The sequence below is a fragment of the Pseudorca crassidens genome, chromosome 2, assembly GCF_039906515.1.
Source record: "Pseudorca crassidens isolate mPseCra1 chromosome 2, mPseCra1.hap1, whole genome shotgun sequence".
NCBI lineage: Eukaryota > Metazoa > Chordata > Mammalia > Artiodactyla > Delphinidae > Pseudorca > Pseudorca crassidens.
Window position 1 is genome coordinate 140,277,195 of NC_090297.1, and position 23,855 is coordinate 140,301,049.

Sequence of the window (23,855 nt, forward strand, 5' to 3'; positions counted from 1 at the left end):
ATGAGTTAGATACCATTATTATTATTTTTTTACACAAAGGTAAAAACACTCATCTTGATTTTTTTTTGAATTTTATTTTATTTTTTTTATACAGCAGGTTCTTAATAGTTATCTATTTTATACATATTAGTGTATAGATACCATTATTATCTCCATTGAAGTATAAACCAGATACCATGGATTATTTAACCATTTTGAGCCTTAGTTTTTGTATCTGTAAAATGGCAGTAATATTTCATAGAGTTATTGAGAAAAATAAGTGATGGGTCTAGAGTTAGATTCTTGGCACATAGATACTCATTAACTTCTGCCCACCTTTCTATTTCAATGAACTGACTACTAGAAAGAGATTTAGTTCCTAATTGTACATAATATGTCTTTGTATACAATATTCTGTGAGATCTTTGAGGTCATAAAGTGTCAGAAATACAGTAGGTACTCAATGAATGTTTGTTTTGTGAAAGAATGAAAGCCCAAAGAAGTTTGCCCAAGTACTGTAAATATACCAGTGTTGAAAAATATTTTAAATTATTGCTTAAGTAATTCAAATCATTACCATTGTCTGATTAATTTGTTGATGGGAATTAAATCACCTTGAAGAAAAAGGCCTTAGGTCTTGTCTTTGAGAGTTTCCTACCAGAGGCATAGCAGCAACAAATCAGACCCAATTGACCTGACTAACAGGAAATATGCGTCTTGCGTATGAAGGTGATGTTGGAGATTTTCAAGTTAGGTGAGATTTTTTTTTTTTTTTAACATCTTTATTGGAGTATAATTGCTTTACAATGGTGTGTTAGTTTCTGCTTTATAACAAAGTGAATCAGCTATACATATACATATGTTCCCATATCTCTTCCCTCGTGCGTCTCCCTCCCTCCCACCCTCCCTATCCCACCCCTCTAGGTGGTCACAAAGCACCCAGCTGATCTCCCTGTGCTATGCGGCTGCTTCCCACTAGGTATCTATTTTACGTTTGGTAGTGTATATATGTCCATGCCACTCTCTCACATTGTCACAGCTTACCCTTCCCCCTCCCCGTATCCTCAAGTCCATTCTCTAGTAGGTCTGTGTCTTTATTCCTGTCTTACCCCTAGGTTCTTCATGACCTTTTTTTTTTTTCTCTTAGATTCCATATATATGTGTTAGCATATGGTATTTATTTTTCTGTTTCTGACTCACTTCACTCTGTATGACAGACTCTAGGTCCATCCATCTCACGACAAATAACTCAATTTCATTTCTTTTTATGGCTGAGTAATATTCCATTGTATATATGTGCCACATCTTCTTTATCCATTCATCTGTTGATGGACACTTAGGTTGCTTCCATCTCCTGGCTATTGTAAATAGAGCTGCAGTGAACATATTGGTACATGACTCTTTTTGAATTCTGGTTTTCTCAGGGTATATGCCCAGTAGTGGGATTGCTGGGTTGCATGGTAGTTCTATTTGTAGTTTTTTAAAGAACCTCCATACTGTTCTCCATAGTGGCTGTATCAATTTACATTCCCACCAACAGTGCAAGAGTGTTCCCTTTTCTCCACACCCTCTCCAGCATTTATTGTTTCTAAATTTTTTGATGATGGCCATTCTGACAGGTGTGAGATGATATCTCATTGTAGTTTTGATTTGCATTTCTCTTTTATCTTCCTTGGTCTTTGTAGTCAGAGCAATGGCTGTTTTCATGCTCTCTTATAATGCATTTTGCAACCTTAGCATTAATGCTATGTAAAGACACCTAAGTCTTAAAGTAGTATTTTTTATTCTTAGTATCCTAATTTATGTTTAACATTTTAAAATCATTGGTGATGAATTATAAAAACTCACATATTTTTCTTTCATTATGGTTCAAATATAAAGAATGAATTAATGCCTGAATACCTAATAGAGTGCCATGTTCCCATTGCTTTGGCTAATGAACAGCAAGTTGTTATTTATGATGGTGGTGCAGATGGTCAGTGTTGGTGATGATAATGGTGATGATTGTGATGCTGAAATGAGACTGAAAACCAACTGAGAATGGATTACTTCTCCTTAAAGCCTAAAATTGGACTCTGGACTTTGATGGAGTTGAACTATGGTTCTTCAATACCTTGTCCTTGCTGCATTACAACTACTTTTTAAAAACAAGTTGAGCTTTTTTCTAGGGATTAAAAGAAATCTAACAGTTGAAATAATTATAGTGAGGTCTCTTATATCCTTATTTAACGTAATCAGGTAAAGCCTGAATCATTCTGATCATCTTTATTCAACTGTTATTTGGTTGAAATCCCATTATGTTTCCCTGTGTTTCTTCGTGTCCTTTCTAATGTTATTATCAGGAGAAATATTCTTTCCAGAGCAGTGGTAAATTTCTCACCTTCTGTGGGATGATGTCATCCCATCTGTATGTTGCACACAGACTTATTTCATGACCTTGAGCAGCACCCTATACCCAGGCATTATTTGAGAAATGACCTCTTAGCTCTCTACATCCTGGCTTGGGTAACTGACATTTATTTTCACTTTAATATGTGAACTACAGAGCCTACCAGTGGGATTCTCGCTGGGAGATATGCCAAACCAATTCTGGCAGACGGCATTGGAAGGCATCATGTTTAGACAGAATTCCCAAGAGCTGCCGAGTCTTTGCAGCAATCCTATGTCAAAATGAGGTAGACATGAAAAACCTTTTATTTTAGGAAGGTGGGAATAAATGTGGGTATTCAAAAAATTCCAAAGAAAAACAACTGTTCATTTCTTTCCACCTCTTCCCCTAAAGATTGTCTGCAGCATCCCCACATGTGTAGTACTCCAGCATTTCAGAATTGATGGACTCCAGATGCAGTCACAATTTGAACTTACTGGCCAGTCTGCCCTTGGCCTCACATGTTTCTTTAGCCCTATGTTCACCAAGAAGAAACCATGGAATAATGAGTCTGTCAACCAAGTCCACTGGCTGGAAAAATCCTTTAAACATTAACTTCAAAGGCAAACATTATTTGAAAACCACAGTGTAAACAGGAGAAAAAAGAAGGGCGATTATAAGCTGCTCGCAATTAGGCACTAATTTGGTTTGTTCCATTCTTTAGCTGCCCAGTTCAGCAGCATCATTTGTATCTCTTTCAAATGTTTGGGGATTCCTCTTAGTGAAACCAAACCACAGTTTGCAGACTGACTTATAATAAAGGTACATCATAAATATATCCAGATGTAACTGACTAACTGAATTCTCAATTTCCTTTATAGTAAAAACCCAATTGAATGGAAAGCTGACACCATGTCTGTTTGGCTCATTAGTGTATCCCTGTAAGTTAGCACAGAGCCTGGAACATAATAATTGTGCAAAAAGCACATTATTGAATTAATTTATTTTTGTTAATACTCATGACATCTATTTCAAAAATTGTGGAAATGAATTTATTTCTAGCTGATTGAGTGGGGGATATTTACACTAAGTAAATTGTTTAAACTACCAGTTATAAAATAAATAAGTCACAGGTATATAAAGTACAGCACAGGGAATATAGTCAATATTATAACAATTTTGTATGGTGCCTAATCTATATAAATAACTAATCACTGTGTTATACACCTGAAGTTATTATAATATTATGAGTAAATTATACTTCAATAAAATAAAAAAATAAACAGCCTTTAAAGAGAAAGAAAATGTGATTAAATATTTCTTTGATGGTACCTTCTTTGATGATTAATTCTTACTCTGTAGTAGTATAGATGTAAAACATATAATTGATTAGACCAGATATATCAGCATCCCAGCTACCCCAGAGAATTCTTGTATTCTTTTTGACAATAAATTTCTGATTTAATATATCATTTTCAAAAGTCTTTTTTCTGCCGTAGAAGTGGAATGCAGTAGGCACTTGGATATTTTCTAAGTTGAGGTCTTATGAATCCATGGGCATGAGGCAAATGATCAGTATAGCAGGATCTCCAGAGGCCGGCAGGCATAAAAATTCTCAGAGCCAAGTTACATTTTAGGAATGACCTGTATTCCATCAATGGCTTTAAGTGTCTTTCATTTACAAGTCACTGCATAACATGAAAGAGATGTTATGTACTGTGGAATATATTGGAAATGGAATAATAAGAAAGACATGGTCTCGACCTCAGCAAACTTACAATCGAACAAATAAAAAGGGAAAGAGCAACTCAAAACAGGCAGCAGTCAGGACAAGATTGGCTCCAAACCTATGTTCACTAGATAGAAAGTAGCAAAAGGCCCAGTATAGAGACTTTGCCTGAAAACAGGTTTATATTGAAGTTCCAGATGAGCAGATGGAAACCAGTAGTCAGCTAGTGGGAGCAAAGTAGCAAGGGGCCCCATAGTAACCAGCGGAGATGCAGAAACACAACACTGGGATCAGATTCATTTTACTCTCAAAAGCAATTTACCTCCCGTGCTTTCATTACTTTTGGTTTCTCTCTTGCACTGATTGGACCAGATCTCTGATAGGGGTTATCCAAAGAGCTCCTCTCCAGCCAGAGCCCAAGGAGGGAGCCTGAGGCCAGTGCCATCGAGGCTCCAAGGGGGCCACCATACATACACGATCCCAGCGCGGCCTTGGCCATGGAACTCTGGCCGTGGCTGACTGCACACTGCTGCAGCTGTTGCTCCTGTTGCTGCTTGTGCAGCTGAGCTGCACGGCCAAGTTCTAAGCCAAGATCACCCTGTACTGCATGCACTGCTTTATCGTCGTCACCGTGGCCGTGGTCACCTGCCTGCTGTGTCACCGTGGCCGTGGTCACCTGCCTGCTGTGTCACCGTGGCCAGATAGTGGAGAATGTGAGCATCATCAGTTGGCGCATCCAGTCCTTCAAGTACATATACTGCATTCACTTTGAGATTAAGGGCCACCAGAAGCTGGAGGTAGACCACCCCTGTGTCATCATCTCTAACCACCAGAGCATCCTGGGCGTAGTGGTCTCATGGAGGCCCTTCCTGAATGCAGATTGCCAAGCAGGAGCCGTTCTTCATAGGATGCATGGGCCTGATCTTGTGTACCTTGGGGCATCTTCATTGCCAATGCAAATAATCAGTAAACAATCTATAATAGGAATAGAAAAGAGTTTTATTTAAGCCAAACTGAGGACTGTAGCCCTGGAGACACAGATTCAAGAAGCACTTGAATTGTGTTCTGCCTGACCACAAAATGAGGGAGGCTTATATAGGCAAAACCCACAAAGTTGCATAAGTTGTTTGTCAAGAATTAGGATTAGAACCAGCAAGAAGAAAGGGTGCTTGTTAAGCAAGGATTGTTTGGGGACTGAATGGTTGCATAGTTACAAGGGGAGACCTTGAGACCATAAGGTTGCAGCAGGCAACTGCTAGCAGATGTTGTTTTGAGAATAGTTGGTGGTGTCCTTGAGTTTGATACAGTTCAGAAAATTCAAGTTCTCAGTGATGCAGGAGCGTGTCTGAAACCACACCCACAATGGCCACCTGGCTCCATTTTGAATGTTTGAACCACAGTTACTCCATTTTTATTTTTTAAATACATTCTTTAATGGTTAAAGCCCATGTGCAATGCATGCTTGACAGTACATAGACAGGCTGTTCTGACTAGCATAAAGTTCAAGCCAAATCGTGTATAAACTAGGATGAATTCCCCATACTGTAATTTGTGAAAATTTCTTCTGTCATCAACTAACAAAGTACCAGGACCATGATGGCACATGTGGGCTTGGGCATGGTCAGAGAGAACCTTGAAGTGTGACTCTACCCTGAGGGCATGTGGAACGACAATAGGACCTGCTGCTTTTCAAGAGAGGAGCCTTCTACCTGGTGATCTGAGTCTGGTTGCCCCTCACCTCTGTGTTATACTTTACCTTCTCCTTCTACAACCCCAAGGGGAAGCTCTTCACCTCAGGAATGGTCAAGATGAAGGTGCTGGATGCCATCCCCACCAGCAGCCACCCTGTGGCTGGATGTTCCCAAGCTCATGGACACCAGCTGCCATGAGCTTGGGAACATCCAAGTCCCAAGGACCACCTTCTCCCGCATGTCCAAGATACCCCAGAAAAATGGGGCCACTGCAGGTCCTGGTGCCCAGCCAGCCCAGTAGCTAAGGTCATGGGTGGGTCAGGAGCTGAGGGAAGGACCTGGCTAGAGAATGGATAGAGGGACCCCAGCCCTGGCTGCTGAATAATACTATGTCATAGTCCTGCTTCTCTCCACCTTGCATTCAGGCCCCAGAAAGTGGAAGCCTCTTTCTGTCATTGGCCTCAGACCCAGGCCCCTGATGTCCCCTCAAAGGAGAGTGTGCCAGACCCTCACCAAGCTCTGAAGGCAAAGCCTTGCCCACTGTCATGCCTCCAAGATCCAAGAGTAGGAGCAGGCCTGGGGCTCCAGATGGGCTGACAGGGCTGGGCTGGGCTGCAAGGCCTTGGGTTGAATGGCCAGAGATGAGACCCTCTGTGGTCCTGCCTGGGCCTGTGGGGTGCAGAGTCACACTTTGGGGGCCCAGCCACAGTCTGCATCGGTCTTTCAGGGAGAGGAGGAGCTCTGGGGGGCTGGAAGGAGCAGACCCCAGTTTTGTACAGTCTTGAAAGTGCAAAATAAATAAACAAATAATTTTTTAAAAGTAAAGGTGTGGCAGTGAGAAGCCTGCAAATCTGCTAACATTGACATTTCACTCTGTGTGTTTCCTTTGCAGAACCGCCCAAAGTCACTGTTATGCCCAAGAATCAGTCGTTTACAGGTGGATCTGAGGTCTCCATCATGTGTTCTGCAACAGGTTATCCCAAACCAAAGATCACCTGGACCATGAATGATATGTTTATTGTGGGTTCACACAGGTACTGGGTTTGTATCATGTTCTTTGTTTTTACTGAGTGAGAGAAGTTGGTGAAAGTTCTGGACAGTATTAATCTGACCAAATCCCTAAGGTTAAGGGAGATTTGACCCAAATCCACAGCTTTAGATTTTCTCAATAGGCCAGGAAATGTCAGTAAAATAATAAATGATGAATGTATAGAGTCTGAGGTTCTTAAGTCTCGAATTCAATAGCTGGGACTAAGTGCTTCCTAATACTTTGCTTTGCAAACATAACACTGTAACAGTTGGTTTACCTTGAATAATTGAAATGGGGATAATAAACTTTCTGTGGGTAAAGTAATGTGTAGTTTTAACCCATCTACTAGAGGTTTGGTCCTGAGATTTAACAGAAGAGAGAGGGAGAGACAAAGGACAGAACAGTAGCTCTAATTAAAGTGTATGCAGACATTCTTCGTAACTCCTGCTTGCTGCTGCCATACTATCGTACACTGAGAGGTATTTTATTCTGCTGGATGCTTTTAAAAGAAAATGAATCCTCTTATGCTCAAAGAGAGTACTGAACACGAGGGGCATAAGCAATGAAGTTTCCAGCCATCGGGCTTCCATTACTCTGGGTTTGGCAGGGGGAGAAGGGCTTAGCTATGAGCCAGATTCTATTCCTGGTCTCTTCACAGACTCACTTGAGATGGGAGGCATTGCATCTCTCAGGTTTTCATTTTGAGGAACTGTTTGGCTTAGAAGTTCACACAGAGCAAGATTGCCTGGGTGCAAATTCCACTTCTTCCCTTTACTAACCCTGACTCCGGGCAAGGTGTATAACCTCTTTGCTCGTCTGTATAACAGAGATAATAGTATCTAACTCATTGGGTTGTTAGGAAGATTTAAAACATTGATAAATGTAAAGGTACTAGAGCAGCCCAGATACATGGCAAGTACTAGATATGTGGGACCTATTGTTATTATCATTATAACATTTCTGCTTATAAAGTGATGATGTTAATCATTTCTGCAATCAGCACCACAAACATAACTCTAAAATATTTGAAAGGAAGGTGCTATAGTTCCTTGATACTATTATTAGAGTATTTTCAATTTTATTTTCTTTTTGTCTGTAGGTATAGGATGACCTCAGAAGGTATCTTATTTATTAAAAATGCAGTTCCCAAAGATGCAGGGATCTATGGTTGCCTGGCAAGTAATTCAGCTGGGATGGATAAACAGACTTCTACCCTCAGATACACTGGCAAGTATAATCAGTTTAAAAGGCAGTACAAATAGTATGAATATCATATCAAGCAATGTAAAAGTACTTTTTTGAAAATTAATATTAGGAATGAGTTATACCCAGTTGTATAATTTATTGTTCGTTTCACACATTGATTAAAGCAAATAGTGTAACTAATTTAAGTTAAAAGTTCAGGGAGTGAATAGCTTCAGTAATCAACAGAAATCAAGGAAGCTTCCAGATTATGGAAGAGTTCCAGAATGTCCACAGAGTTCTATCCTTCCATGATTCATCTGTTCTTTGTAATATTTTACTTACAAATTAATAAATTCTGTATCCTTCCGAGTTTACCTCAACTTTCTTTTTGTTTTTAACATCTTTACTGGAGGATAATTGCTTTACAATGATGTGTTAGTGTCTGCTTTATAACAAAGTGAATCAGTTATACATACACGTATATTCCCATATCTCTTCCCTCTTGCGTCTCCCTCCCTCCCACCCTCCCTATCCCACCCCTCTAGGTGGTCACAAACCACCGAGCTGATCTCCCTGTGCCATGCGGCTGCTACCCACTAGCTATCTATTTTACATTTGGTAGTGTATATATGTCCATGCCACTCTCTCACTGTGTCACAGCTTACCCTTCCCCCTCCCCGTATCCTCAAGTCCATTCTCTAGTAGGTCTGTGTCTTTATTCCCGTCTTACCCCTAGGTTCTTCATGACATTTTTTTATTCTTAGATTCCATATATATGTGTTAGCATACAGTATTTATCTTTCTCTTTCTGACTTACTTCACTCTGTATGACAGACTCTAGGTCTATCCACCTCATTACAAATAGGTCAATTTCGTTTCTATTTATGGCTGAGTAATATTCCATTGTATATATGTGCCACACCTTCTTTATCCATTCAACCGATGATGGACACTTAGGTTGTTTCCATCTCCGGGCTATTGTAAATAGAGCTGCAGTGAACATATTGGTACATGACTCTTTTTGAATTCTGGTGTTCTCAGGGTATATGCCCAGTAGTGGGATTGCTGGGTCATATGGTAATTCTATTTTTAGTTTTTTAAGGAACCTCCATACTGTTCTCCATAGTGGCTGTATCAATTTACATTCCCACCAACAGTGCAGGAGGGTTCCCTTTTCTCCACACCCTCTCCAGCATTTATTGTTTGTAGATTTTTTGATGATGGCCATTCTGACCAGTGTGAGGAGATACCTCACTGTAGTTTTGATTTGCATTTCTCTAATGATTAATGATGTTAAGCATTCTTTCATGTGTTTGTTGGCAGTCTGTATATCTTCTTTGGAGAAATGTCTATTTAGGTCTTCTGCCCATTTTTGGATTGGGTTGTTTGTTTTTTTGTTATTGAGCTACATGAGCTGCTTGTAAATTTTGGAGATTAATCCTTTGTCACTTGCTTCATTTGCAAATATTTTCTCCCATTCTGAGGGTTGTCTTTTGGTCTTGTTTATGGTTTCCTTTGTTGTGCAAAAGCTTTTAAGTTTCATTAGGTCCCATTTGTTTATTTTTGTTTTTATTTCCATTTCTCTAGGAGGTGGGTCAAAAAGGATCTTGCTGTGATTTATGTCATAGAGTGTTCTGCCTATGTTTTCCTCTAAGAGTTTGATAGTTTCTGGCCTTACATTTAGCTCTTTAATCCATTTTGAGCTTATTTTTGTGTATGGTGTTAGGGAGTGATCTAATCTCATACTTTTACATGTAGCTGTCCAGTTCTCCCAGCACCACTTATTGAAGAGGCTGTCTTTTCGCCACTGTATATTCTTGCCTCCTTTATCAAAGATAAGGTGACCATATGTCTGTGGGTTTATCTCTGGGCTTTCTATCCTGTTGCATTGATCTATATTTCTGTTTTTGTGCCAGTACCATACTGTCTTGATTACTGTAGCTTTGTAGTATAGTTTGAAGTCAGGGAGCCTGATTCCTCCAGCTTTGTTTTTCGTTCTCAAGATTGCTTTGGCTATTCGGGGTCTTTTGTGTTTCCATACAAATTGTGAAATTTTTTGTTCTAGTTCTGTGAAAAATGCGAGTGGTAGTTTGATAGGGATTGCATTGAATCTGTAGATTGCTTTGGGTAGTAGACTCATTTTCACAATGTTGATTCTTCCAATCCAAGAACATGGTATATCTGTCCATCTATTTGTATCACCTTTAATTTCTTTCATCAGTGTCTTATAATTTTCTGCATGCAGGTCTTTTGTCTCCTTAGGTAGATTTATTCCTAGATATTTTATTCTTTTTGTTGCAATGGTAAATGGGAGATTTTTGGTAAATTTCAGATTTTTCATCATTAATGTATAGGAATGCCAGAGATTTCTGTGCATTAATTTTGTATCCTGCTACTTTACCAAATTCATTGATTAGCTCTAGTAGTTTTCTGGTAGCATCTTTAGGACTCTCTATGTAAAGTATCCTGTCATCTGCACACAGTGACAACTTTATTTCTTCTTTTCCGATTTGGATTCCTTTTATTTCCTTTTCTTCTCTGCTTGCTGTGGCTAAAACTTCCAAAACTATGTTGAATAATAGTGGTGAGAGTGGGCAACCTTGTCTTGTTCCTGATCTTAGTGGAAATGGTTTCAGTTTTTCACCATTGAAGATGGTGTTGGCTACGGGTTTGTCATATATGGCCTTTATTATGTTGAGGAAAGTTCCCTCTATGCCTGCTTTCTGCAGGGTTTTTATCGTAAATGGGTGTTGAATTTTGTCAAAAGCTTTCTCTGCATCTATTGAGATGATCATATGATTTTTCTCCTTCAATTTGTTAATATGGTGTATCACATTGATTTACTTGCGTATATTGAAGAATCCTTGCATTCCTGGAATAAACCCCACTTGATCATGTTGTTTGATCCTTTTAATGTGCTGTTGGATTCTGTTTGCTAGTATTTTGTTGAGAGTTTTTGCATATATGTTCATCAACGATATTGGCCTGTAGTTTTCTTTCTTTGTGACATCTTTGTCTGGTTTTGGTATCAGGGTGATGGTGGCCTAGTAGAATGAGTTAGGGAGTGTTCCTCCCTCTGCTATATTTTGGAAGAGTTTGAGAAGGACAGGTGTTAGCTCTTCTCTAAATGTTTGATAGAATTCGCCTGCGAAGTTATCTGGTCCTGGGCTTTTGTTTGTTGGAAGATTTTTTTTTTTTTTTTGCGGTACGCGGGCCTCTCAATGTTGTGGCTTCTCCTGTTGCGGAGCACAGGCTCCGGACGCGCAGACTCAGCAGCCATGGCTCACGGGCCCAGCCGGTCCGCGGCATGTGGGATCTTCCTGGATCGGGGCACGAACCCGTGTCCCCTGCATCGGCAGACGAACTCTCAACCACTGCACCACCAGGGAAGCCCTTGTTGGAAGATTTTTAATCACAGTTTCAAGTTCACTGCTTGTGATTGGTCTGTTCATATTTTCTATTTCTTCATGATTCAGTCTTGGTAGGTTGTGCATTTCTAAGAATTTCTCCATTTCTTCCAGGTTGTCCATTTTGTTGGCATAGAGTTGCTTGTAGTAATCTCTCATGATCATTTGTATTGCTGCAGTGTCAGTTGTTACTTCTCCTTTTTCATTTCTAATTCTGTTGATTTGAGTCTTCTCCCTTTTCTTCTTGAGGAGTCTGGCTAATGGTTTATCAATTTTGTTTATCTTCTCAAAGAACCAGCTTTTAGTTGTATTGATCTTTGCTATTGTTTCCTTCATTTCTTTTTCATTTATTTCTGATCTGACTTTTATGATTTCTTTCCTTTTGCTAAATTTGGGGTTTCTTTGTTCTTCTTTATCTAATTGCTTTAGGTGCAAGTTAGGTTGTTTATTCGAGGTGTTTCCTGTTTCTTAAGGTAGGATTGTATTGCTATATACTTCCCTCTTAGAAGTGCTTATGCTGCATCCCATAGGTTGTGGGTCATCGTGTTTCCATTGTCATTTGTTTCTAGGTATTTTTTGATTTCCTCTGATTTCTTCAGTGCTCACTTCGTTTTTAAGTAGTGTATTGTTTAGCCTCCATGTGTTTGTATTTTTTACAGATCTTTTCCTGTAATTGATATCTAGTCTCATAGCATTGTGGTCGGAAAAGATACTTGATAGAATTTCAATTTTCTTAAGTTTACCATGGCTTGATTTGTGACCCAAGATATGATCTGTCCTGGAGAATGTTCCATGAGCACTTGAGAAAAATGTGTATTCTGTTGTTTTTGGTTGGAATGTCCTATAAATATCAATTAAGTCCATCTTGTTTAATGTATCATTTAAAGCTTGTTTCCTTATTTATTTTCGTTTTGGATAATCAGTCCATTGGTGAAAATGGGGTGTTAAAGTCCCCTACTATGAATGTGTTACTGTCGATATCCCCTTTTATGGCTGTTAGTATTTCCCTTATGTATTGAGGTGCTCCTATGTTGGGTGCATAAATATTTACAATTGTTATATCTTCTTCTTGGATCGATCCCTGGATCATTATGTAGTATCCTTCTTTGTCTCTTGTAATAGTCTTTATTTTAAAGTCTATTTTGTCTGCTATGAGAATTGCTACTCCAGCTTTCTTTTGATTTCCATTTGCACGGAATATCTTTTTCCATCCCCTCACTTTTAGTCTCTATGTGTCCCTAGGTCTGAAGTGGGTCTCTTCTAGACAGCATATATATGGGTCTTGTTTCTGTATCCATTCAGCCAGTCTGTGTCTTATGGTGGGAGCATTTAATCCATTTACATTTAAGGTAATTATCGATATGTATGTTCCTATTCCCATTTTCTTAATTGTTTTGGGTTCGTTATTGTAGGTCTTTTCCTTCTCTTGTGTTTCTTGCCTAGAGAAGTTCATTTAGCATTTGTTGTAAAGCTGGTTTGGTGGTGCTGAACTCTCTCAGCTTTTGCTTGTCTGTAAAGGTTTTAATTTCTCCATCAAATCTGAATGAGATCCTTGCTGGGTAGAGTAATCTTGGTTGCAGGTTTTTCATCTTCATCACTTTAAATATGTCCTGCCACTCCCTTCTGGCTTTCAGTGTTTCTGCTGAAAGATCAGCTGTTAACCTTATGGGGATTCCCTTGTGTGTTTTTTGTTGTTTTTCCCTTCCTGCTTTTAATATGCTTTCTCTGTATTTAATTTTTGACAGTTTGATTAATATGTGTCTTGGCATATTTCTCCTTGGATTTATCCTGTATGGGACTCTCTGTGCTTCCTGGGCTTGATTAACTATTTCCTTTCCCATATTAGGGAAGTTTTCAACTATAATCTCTTCAAATATTTTCTCAGTCCCTTTCTTTTTCTCTTCTTCTTCTGGGACCCCTATAATTCGAATGTTGGTGCGTTTAATGTTGTTCCAGAGGTCTCTGAGACTGTCCTCAGTTCTTTTCATTCTTTTTTCTTTATTCTGCTCTGCAGTAGTTATTTCCACTATTTTATCTTCCTGGTCACTTATCCGTTCTTCTGCCTCAGTTAGTCTTCTAGTGATCCCTTTTAGAGTATTTTTAATTTCATTTGTTGTGCTGTTCATCATTGCTTGCTTTCTCCTTAGTTCTTCTAGGTCCTTGTTAAATGTTTCTTGCATTGTCTCTATTCTATTTCCAAGATTTTGGATCACGTTTACTATCATTATTCTGAATTCTTTCTCAGGTACACTGCCTATTTCCTCTTCATTTGTTAGGTCTGGTGGGTTTTTATCTTGCTCCTTTATCTGCTGTGTGTTTTTCTGTCTTCTCATTTTGCTTATCTTACTGTGTTTGGGGTCTCCTGTTTGCAGGCTTCAGGTTCGTAGTTCCTGTTGTTTTTGGTGTCTGTCCCCAGTGGCTAAGGTTGGTTCAGTGGGTTGTGTAGGCTTCCTGGTGGAGGGGACTAGTGCCTGTGTTCTGGTGGATGAAGATGGATGTTTTTTTTCTGATGGGCAGGTCCACGTCTGGTGGTGTGTTTTGGGGTGTCTGTGGCCTTACTATGATTTTAGGCAGCCTCTGTGCTAATGGGTGGGGCTGTGTTCCTGTCTTACCAGTTGTTTGGCATAGGGTGTCCAGCACTGTAGCTTGCTGGTCGTTGAGTGAAGCTGGGTCTTGCCATTGAGAAGGAGATCTCTGGGAGAGTTTTGCTATTGGATATTACATGGAGCTGGGAGGTCACTTGTGGACCAGTGTCCTGAAGTTGGCTCTCTCACCTCAGAGGCACAGCACTGACTCCTTGCTGGAGCACCAAGAGCGTTTCATCCACATGGCTCAGAATAAAAGGGAGAAAAAGTAGAAAGAAAGAACGAAAGAAAGAGGATACAATAAAGTAAAGTAAGATAAAAAAAATAAAGTTATTAAAATAAAAAATAATTATTAAAAAAAAAATTTCTTTTAAAGTAAAAAGAAACAACAACAAAAATCGGACAGACAGAACCCCAGGACAAATGGTGAAAGCAAAGCTCTACAGACAAAATCTCACACAGAAGCATACACATACACACTCACAAAAAGAGGAAAAGGGGAAAAAATAATATATCTTGTTCTCAGAGTCCACCTCCTCAATTTGGGATGATTCGTTGTCTATTCAGGTATTCCACAGATGCAGGGTACATCAAGTTGATTGTGGAGCTTTAATCCGCTGCTCCTGAGGCTGCTGGGAGAGATTTCCCTTTCTCTTCTTTGTTCTCACAGCTCCCGGGGTTCAGCTTTGGATTTGGCCCCGCTTATACGTGTAGGTCGCCGGAGGGCGTCTGTTCTTTGCTCAGACAGGAGGGGGTTAAAGGAGCCACTGATTCGGGGGCTCTGGCTCACTCAGGCCGGGTGGGAGGGAGGGGCACGGAGGGCGGGGCGGGCCTGCGGCAGCAGAGGCCAGCGTGACGTTTGCACCAGCCTGAGGCGCGCCGTGCGTTCTCCCAGGGACGTTGTCACTGGATCACAGGACCCTGGCAGTGGCGGGCTGCACAGGGTCCCGGGAGGGGAGGTGTGGATAGTGACCTGTGCTCGCACACAGGCTTCTTGGTGGCAGCAGCAGCCTTAGCGTCTCATGCCCGTCTCTGTGGTCCGCGCTGTTAGCCATGGCTTGCGCCCGTCTCTGGAGCTCCTTTAAGCAGCACTCTTAATCCTCTCTCCTCGTGCACCGGGAAACAAAGAGGGAAGAAAAAGTCTTTTGCCTCTTCAGCAGCTGGAGACTTTTTCCCGTACTCCCTCCCGGCTAGCTGTGGTGCACGAACCCCTTCAGGCTGTGTTCACGCCACCAACCCCAGTCCTCTCCCTACGATCCGACCGAAGCCCGAGCCTCAGCGCCCGCCCGCCCCAGCGGGTGAGCAGACAAGACTCTTGGGCTGGTGAGTGCCGGTCGGCACCGATCCTCTGTGTGGGAATCTCTCCGCTTTGCCCTCCGCACCCCTGTTACCGTGGTCTCCTCCGCGGCTCCGAAGCTTACCCCCTCCGCCACCCGCAGTCTGCGCCCGCGAAGGGACTTCCTAGTGTGTGGTAACCTTTCCTCCTTCACCGCTCCCTTCCACTGGTGCAGGTCCCATCCCTATTCTTTTGTCTCTGTTTTTCCTTTTTTCTTTTGCCCTACTCAGGTATGTGGGGAGTTTCTTGCCTTTTGGGAGGTCTGAGGTCTTCTGCCAGCGTTCAGTAGGTGTTCTATAGGAGCAGTTCCACATGTAGATGTATTTCTGATGTGTCGGTGGGGAGGAAGTTGATCTGCGCGTCTTACTCTTCCGCCATCTTCCTCCTCTCCACCTCAACTTTCATTTTACATTTTCCACTTATGTTCATATATATATATGAATTTATATATATATATGTATAAATATATTTATTCATATGAAACGTTATAATATTTCTGTTATAATTAAATATTTACAACATTTCTGTCACTTCTCTAGGTATTACGTTTTGCTTTTCATCTTCAGTTTTTCCCCTCCAAACTGAAGCATTTATTGAAGATATACTTTATGACAACTTATTCTATACTACAATATTCCATAATATAGAATATAATACATTCTAACATATATATAGTATAATCAAATCTATTATAATACATAATCATATATTCTAATAATATGTAATATAGAATACAATATTTCCTTTTTTTTTTTGTCGTTTGCGGGCCTCTCACTGTTGTGGCCTCTCCCGTTGCGGAGCACAGGCTCCGGACACGCAGGCTCAGCGGCCACGGCTCACGGGCCCAGCCGCTCCGTGGCCTGTGGGATCTTCCCGGACCGGGGCACGAATCCGTGTCCCCTGCATCTGCAGGCGGACTCCCAACCACTGCGCCACCAGGGAAGCCCCAATATTTCTTTTACTTTGGTCTTTCTTAGACAAATAAAGGAGAAGGGTTATATGCTCAGTGTCATTTTGTAAACTGTGAATAATTAATGACTAGCAATCCACCCTTTCTCTCATTTTTCTTCATCATTCATAGTAAGGTAGTAAAATTGGCAGTGGCGAGGAAGGAGTGTACAAGAGCCACAATAAAGATTGAGAATTGATGTAAGAGGGAAGAGATATGGGAACATATGTATATGTATAACTGATTCACTCTGTTATAAAGCAGAAACTAACACACCATTGTAAAGCAATTATACTCCAATAAAGATGTTAAAAAAAAGATTGAGAATTGTAGATGGTGTGTATAGATGAAGGAGGTAACAAAAATGTCACAAATACTGGACCTAAAAGCCTGGGAAGAAGTCTCATTTATAGAAATGAAGAAGGCACGTGGTGAATAAGTTTAGAAGGGAAGATGGGCTCAGATTTAGAGATGACAATTAAAAACATTCATAGAACAGCCATGTGGAGAGGGAACCAACAGTTGGGAATGGGGATTGAAACAGATTCTCCATTGCAGAAATGAATTTGGGTTCATTCACAAAGAAACCAAAATATTCCACCCATTTATTTAACTTAGTAATCACCCAAATTATGTAAAATGCTGTGCTAGAGACTGTGGAATGTAGAATAAAAAATGTATGTCATGAGGTCCTTACTCTTCAAGAGTGTGAATAATGGGAGTGGATATATGTAAATAAATATAAGGCAGACAAAAAAGTGCCAAAGTAGAAGGTTGGTGGAGGGGAAGATTAATTCTGACTGGGGAATTTGCAAACACTTCTTAAAGGAGATAGGATTTAAGCTCAGCCTGGAAGAATGAGTGGGATTTGAAAAGTTGTGGCAAAGGGCATTTCAGGCAGAGGAAAAAACTTTAGCAAAAGCAGGAAGATGGGAGGGAATAGGGCATGTTTTGGACTACCAGTGGAGCTCCATACCTTGTGATAAGTAAGGAGGTGTAATGGAGCGTGAAGTTCAAAAGAAAGCCACGCACCAGTTTATGATTTTTGAAAGCCGAACTAGGGAATTATGAAATGCAATCACCAAAGTTTTCTAGCCAAGGAGTAACATGATCTTTGAGAAATTAACTCTTGGCTTTGTTTAAAACTACCTCAGTTGAAGTTAGGAAGTCCTAAAATGTTCAGTTAAGAGAAAAATATGTGCATGAACTAAAGCATTAGGCAAAGGCGTGAATCAGAGCTAAGGAAAGAAACTTACAGAATGTCTGTATTTAACATCAAAGGGAAAAATAGAGTTAAAAGTGGGAGACTCTACTTTTTATAGATGCAAATTTTAGCCTTAGACTACAATTGTCTCTCTGTAGATAGACATGAATATCCTTAAAGTCACGTAGAAAATGTGCATCGATTAATTGAAATGTGCATTACCTAGAAAATGTGCATCAATTAATTTCCTAAATTTTTGGACACTGTTTCATCAGAATTACTTTTTCCTAATATTCTTTTGGCCTTATAGATGATCTTTTCATCACACACATCTGTGTGCATATACATCATAAGAGTTCATTTCTGTTTGTAAAAACTGAGATAGCCACAAGCACGTAAATAATAATAGTTTTTTTTTTTATTATTGGTTCATTTAGTAAACAGAAACAAGATGTAAGTGGCAGTGTGCAAGACGTTAATTATTTGCATGTTTATTGTTTTCAGAAGCCCCGAAGTTGATGGTAATTCAGAGTGAGCTCTTGGTTGCCCTTGGGGATACAACAGTTATGGAATGTAAAACGTCTGGTGTTCCTCCACCTCAGGTTAAATGGTTCAAAGGTACATTTCTTAAGTATGTTCATGTCTGGTTCATTTAGTATTGTTTTCTCTTTTAGATAAAGATAATTTGTTAAAAATTTGTTTTGGTGTGTGACTTAGCAGCTCCATAAAATGTGCTTATGGTCTCACTAGAGACGATAGTTCAAAATTCTGCACTCTGAATTTCAGCATTTGACATCTGGTGTGGATTATAGGACTGTGAAAATCAAAGCAGGAAAACTTCGCCTGTGCTAATCCAGCTGAACGTTCTCTTTATTAGTTTAGGATTGTTTCCTGTAGAAAATTGTCCAAGAATACTCAGTTAATGTTTAAAATAGCTTCACTTATTTCAGTTCACTTTGCTTAGGCTCTCACAATTAGGAAGTTTTCTAGATTCTCCAGGACACTTTCTATAAAGAGCTCAAATAAAGACATACCTCGAAAATTACAGCTGAATGACATTTGACTGAAAGACAAACGTATTTTATGGTCAGCTTCATCATGCATGGTAGCTGTTTATATCAAGTATAGAAATTATCTGCCTCTATTTGTGATATAAAGCTTCTACCTCTGTGATTCTGTAATAAAATAACAGTAATGTGCTGCTTGTCCTTGGTGAGAATGCCCTTGGGTCCTGGTCTCCGCTCAAATGCTGACAGTAGATATCTGTCTAAAATGTCTTGCTTCTGTTTTTCTCTTAGTTTTTCCAATCTATGAGAAAGAAAAATCCCCATAAACAGCCTAAGAGGGAGGTTGCTAGGATTATTGAGATGCTGTTTGCAAAATACTCTTTAATCTTCAGATGAAAAATGCTAAATAGTACAAAGCACTATTGTTATGATTCTGTTTGTTAAATCACAGACATTCCCATAGCAACAGGTTGATGTCATAATTACAAAATTGTGAATTCACCTCGGGTTCAAACTCTTAGGGAACACGAGGTGAAAAGGAAAGGCTTTATGTAGAAAACAAATACTTTTCAATAATACAAATCAAAAAAAGGGAGGGAAACTAGGAGATAACGTCATTTTCATAGTTTTCCATGTTAAATGATTTAGTCTTCATGTTTTCTCTGAAAAGAAGGCATTTCTCGATTTGCTTCTTAATTAGGTTTCGGTCAACAACAACTAATTTTCCTTATTTGAAAAACTTAAATCTTTAACTTACAAATGAAGTAGATAAAAGTTTCAAACTCACATCTTAATTAAATAAATCCAGAAAAATATCAATCAGTAGTTTATGTTAATAATAAAAAAAATCTTTGAAGTAATGGAAGCTGCTGATTTCTCTGCCTGTAAATAGCTGAGTCACAGAGAGAAAGTCTTTTATTCTCCCAAGTAGGTGCTACTCTCCTGAGTAGTCTGTATGTCAGCTTTGGTCCCACAAATGGCTTTTGGGAGGTGAATGAGGAGTTAGGGAGCTCTGCAGCCACCACGTGGAAGATTCTAGAACTGACTGCCTAGTAGTTTCTTTTCTCAACCAGAGACATTGGAGTTCAGTGCGACTAGTAAATCATATCCCATTTCTCTGTTCGAGTTATGCACCAACAGAGCTAGCATGTGGGCATTAAGCACTGACAGATCATGTTGGAGGACCTGCTTCAATTGATGTTCATCTCCAATATGCAGAGCTGCCCTGAACCCTAGTATCACTTCTTCTCCCAGTCCCAGGCAGGCAATTTATTCCATAAGCAGAATCTGGATCATAAAGAGAAAAGCCAGGGGACAAACTCTTCTACATGCAAACTGGCTCCAAAAAGAAAGGGACGAGGAGGCAGCTGGACCTTTCTTTGCCACCTCTGCTGGGGATGAGACAGCAGCAAGGTTAGGAAGATCCTACCTTATGGAAACCACAGGGGGAAAGAATAGTTCTTTCCCTAACCATAAGAATAACTTTTTGTTCATAGCTTTTTTTTCAGGCAGTTCTTATTGAATAAAGTAGGTGGTCATTTGTTTATTTTTTATTTATGGTAAGAACACATGAGCTCTACCCTCTTAACAAATTTTTAAGCATACAGTACACTATTGTTACCTCTAGGTACTGTTGTACAGCAGATCTCTAGAACTTACTCATCTTGTATGATTGAAACTTTATGCCTGTTGAACAGCAGCTCCCCATTTCCCCTGTCCTGCAGCCTTTGGCAACCATCATTCATTAATAAATTGTATTTCATTCAGACCATTTGAGAAAAGGAATTTCGTACATACAAATGGCCCCCCAAATTTTAGATTTTACAAAGGAGCAACATAAAGTGGGTTCAGAGAAGAATCAGGGACACTATTAAAATGTCGTATAAAGAATATTTCTGGTCAAATAGTAAATTGAATTTGTTTCTTTAGATCTGTTGTTGCTAAAGTGTAGTTGGGAATCCCTGGAGGTTCCCCACAATTCTTTTCAGGGAATCCATGAGATCAAAATTATTTTCCTGATGATACTAAGATGTTATTTGGCTTTTTCACACTCATCTCAGCTGCATGGTATGTGATATCCAAAAAAGTGAAACAGAAGCAAAAATGAACACTCAGCTCTCTTCTATTAAGCTAGACATTCTAGAGATCTGCAAAAATGTGCAACAGTCCCACTTTTCTCACTAAGTTTCTCTTGTTCAGGGAAATTTTTTTATATAAAATACATTTATGTTAAAATGTCATGAGTTATTAGAAAACAAATACTTATGTTTTAAAATTTTTCAGTTTCCTTTCTAAAATGCGAAGTACAAATAAATATAATTCACATAAAAATTCATTAAAGTCCCCAATAATTTTTAAGAGTATAAAAAGGTCTTGAGACAAACATTTTTGAGAACCACTAAAGAACCTTCAACAATTTAAAGGGTCTTTTGTCAGGGATAGTGATCTCTCTGTTAGTCTTTGCATCCACAGAGGCCAGAATTGAATTTAAATTAAGCAGAAAGAATCCTCCTTAATGGTAATGATTGTTCAATCCTAGAATAGATTGTCAGCAAAGTTTATATATTTTACTATGTGTGTAAACATTCTTCTAATCTTATCTACTATTAAAAGTATATACTTCCTCAGTCATTTTCATCTCAAAGTTCTGTATTTCTCTATGGCTTCTCAATAATTTGATTACTAATTGTTCAGTAGAAATCAAGAGAGATGACCAAAATGTGATCAAAATGCAAACTTGATATAGCCAGTGTTTTCCAATTTATATTTTGTTTCATTACTGCTATTCCTTAAACACTTTTATTTAAAAAAAAAAAAAGCTGCTAGCAAAAAGTAGCTTTTTTAGTCTTTATTTCATCCTGTATGTGCTCTGACATATACAGAAGTAAAAGAGAAGTAAAATCCAAAAATCTAAATGCATTTTAGTCCAAACATTTTAATGTTTGATGAACAGCTTGGTCACATTGCATCCTCCCCTAGAGGGAGGAAAGTTTATGTCAACATCATCTGCTTTTAGTTATGAAAGTTTCCCAGAGGCACATAGACAAGCCTTTAGTTGCTTCTCTCATTCTCGCGTGGTATCCAGTAGCAAGCTTAAAAGGATGATTGGGGTTTTAAATGTTGGAATGCTGAAAGATACTTTATTTTTGGCACTGACAGTTGCTAATGTAATTTTTTTGTTTTTAAATTTATGGCTCCTTTGACCTCTTCTCCTCCCCAAATTATAAAAACAAAAGGAGAATTGTTTGTTTCTCTGAGTCTGTTGCTTTATGTAGTGTCCTAGAGAATTACTAGCTCTGGCGTTTTAGCCTGTTAAAAGCTAAGGGAGTTACTTCCACAGTCCTTAGTCCCAGGGCACATGGCTAAGCTAGTATATGGCATTTTGGAGAGTACCTCTTCAGACTTGACATCTGGGCATGCTCTGAGACCCGAAGGCAATGGCCCTTAAACCTCCTGGAATTTTTTAGGATCCCCACCAAGAGTTTGACATCGCCCTTTACAAAAACAAACAAAAAAGATATGGACGCTATGCTGCCACTTAAACATCAGTACTAGGTAATTTTTTATGATATTTGTCATCCTGGTGAAATTCATTCTTCAATGAGGGGAAACCTTGGAGGAAGGGAAGCCTAAGGAAAGGCTAACCCAACTTAGAGATTTGTTGAGGCATTGCCTGCCTTCAAATAGAAATGGTTCTCAGGAGATCTGAGGCATTCCGGGGCAGGTAAGCCAGAAATAACTCATCTTTCTTGGGTCATTCTACCCTCATACCGAGGTCAAATTCGATATCAGGTTCCATCCTCCACTCATTTATCCCCTGCCTGCTTCTTCCAAAAAAACCTCTAACTCCAACTTAAAGAACTTTGATGCCTAATACAGGTTTAGTAGAGGTATCCTGGGAGATTTATATAACAGTACTCCTCTCTGGCCATTGTCAAGAGTTCCTCATCCATTCTTTCTCTTCTCTCAGCAAGCTCTTCCCTACCCTCTCTAGCCAGCTGTGGTTCCTACTTCCCGAGCCATCCTTAGAATCCTCTCAGGCAGCTCATACCTTTCACAAGACAAAATCTGACTGAGAACATTCAGCAAACCAGAAACCTGGTCATTAGCCAAACTAAGAACACCCATAGTCTCCGGAGCATTTCCTGGGTAATAGAAATTCATCCTACCACAAAGATGGTAGAAACCTCATTTCAACCTTCATCTTCCCATTCCCTTCTTACCTAACACAGCCACAGTGACAGCTGCCACTCTTTCCCAGTCCCCCAACATAGCTTCAAAGAGTTTGTTCTCATTTAGGTACATATATGGTAGGAAATATTTGTACATAATTCATTTAGGACCTGATTTTTGACTCTAGATTAGCCTGTGGAATTATACAGACTAATAAGTCAGCTCATTACCAAGAAACACTTCATTCTTTCATTGCATAAACATTGTTTAAGTGTCTGCACTGTGCAAGACACTTGTATTTAAAAACTTTACAATCGTTTTCTTCAGAAGTTGTGCAATCAAACCAATAGCAAACTATGTAAACATCTAACTGTTTAACGTTCTCCGCTTTGTTTTGACTTAGGGGATCTTGAGTTGAGGCCCTCACCATTTCTCATCATTGACCCTCTCCTGGGACTTTTGAAGATTCAGGAAACTCAAGATCTGGATGCTGGTGATTATACGTGTGTTGCTGTCAATGATGCCGGAAGAGCAACTGGCAAGATAACTCTGGATGTTGGCTGTAAGCATCCCGTCTCTGATAGACAAGTTTGTATTGAAATTGACCTGGTATTTTTTGACACTAATAACTTTGAAGCAGTTGGTGGAAATATTTGTTAGATTGGCAAAATTAGAGTTAGCATTTCAGATTATTAATATAATAATGGTAGTTAGCATGTACCAAGTTTTTTTCTATTTACCATGCACTGTGCTAAGAACTTGTATATGCATTATATCATTAAACCCTCATAACAATCTTAAGAGGAAGATACTATAATTTTCTCTGTTATATAGGTAAGGAAACGGAAGCTTAAAAAGGCTAAGCTACTTGACCAGGTTCAAGAGCTATGGGGGGACAGAGCCTAGATATTTGAATCTAGGTTGTTTGATTTCAGAAACTGTAGGCTTCACTGGTCTATCATCTGTTGCCAAACATTTTCCTATCAGGAGTCATCCATTTGGACACCAAATTCCTAAGTATTAACATCTGGAGGCCAAAACTTAGACTTTGGCCCTAGACCATAATTTGGAGATGTTGATGACAGCAAGGTAGCAGATTGTTATCTTACTTTTTTTAAAAAATTCACTAGCAATGACTCCTCTATGTATAAAACAAAATACAAACTACAAATAAATGTCAATCACAGTGTGAATGATACAGCATGTGCGTGA

At 39.3% G+C, this 23,855-nt stretch overlaps 1 protein-coding gene across 4 annotated transcripts in view; it reads left to right on the forward strand.

Annotated features, from left to right (window-relative positions):
• The window catches only part of HMCN1 (hemicentin 1), a 524,815-nt gene that overhangs the window by 219,677 nt on the left and 281,283 nt on the right, over positions 1 to 23,855 (forward strand). For all 4 annotated transcript variants that reach the window (XR_010941259.1, XM_067728936.1, XM_067728938.1 and 1 more), the window contains exons 12-15: positions 6,660 to 6,801; positions 7,897 to 8,024; positions 17,968 to 18,081; positions 23,047 to 23,205. Coding sequence is in view for 3 of the 4 variants with exons in the window: in XM_067728936.1 (XP_067585037.1) it covers positions 6,660 to 6,801; positions 7,897 to 8,024; positions 17,968 to 18,081; positions 23,047 to 23,205 (543 nt within the window). In the remaining variant the exon portion in view is untranslated. The remainder of the gene's footprint in view (positions 1 to 6,659; positions 6,802 to 7,896; positions 8,025 to 17,967; positions 18,082 to 23,046; positions 23,206 to 23,855) is intronic.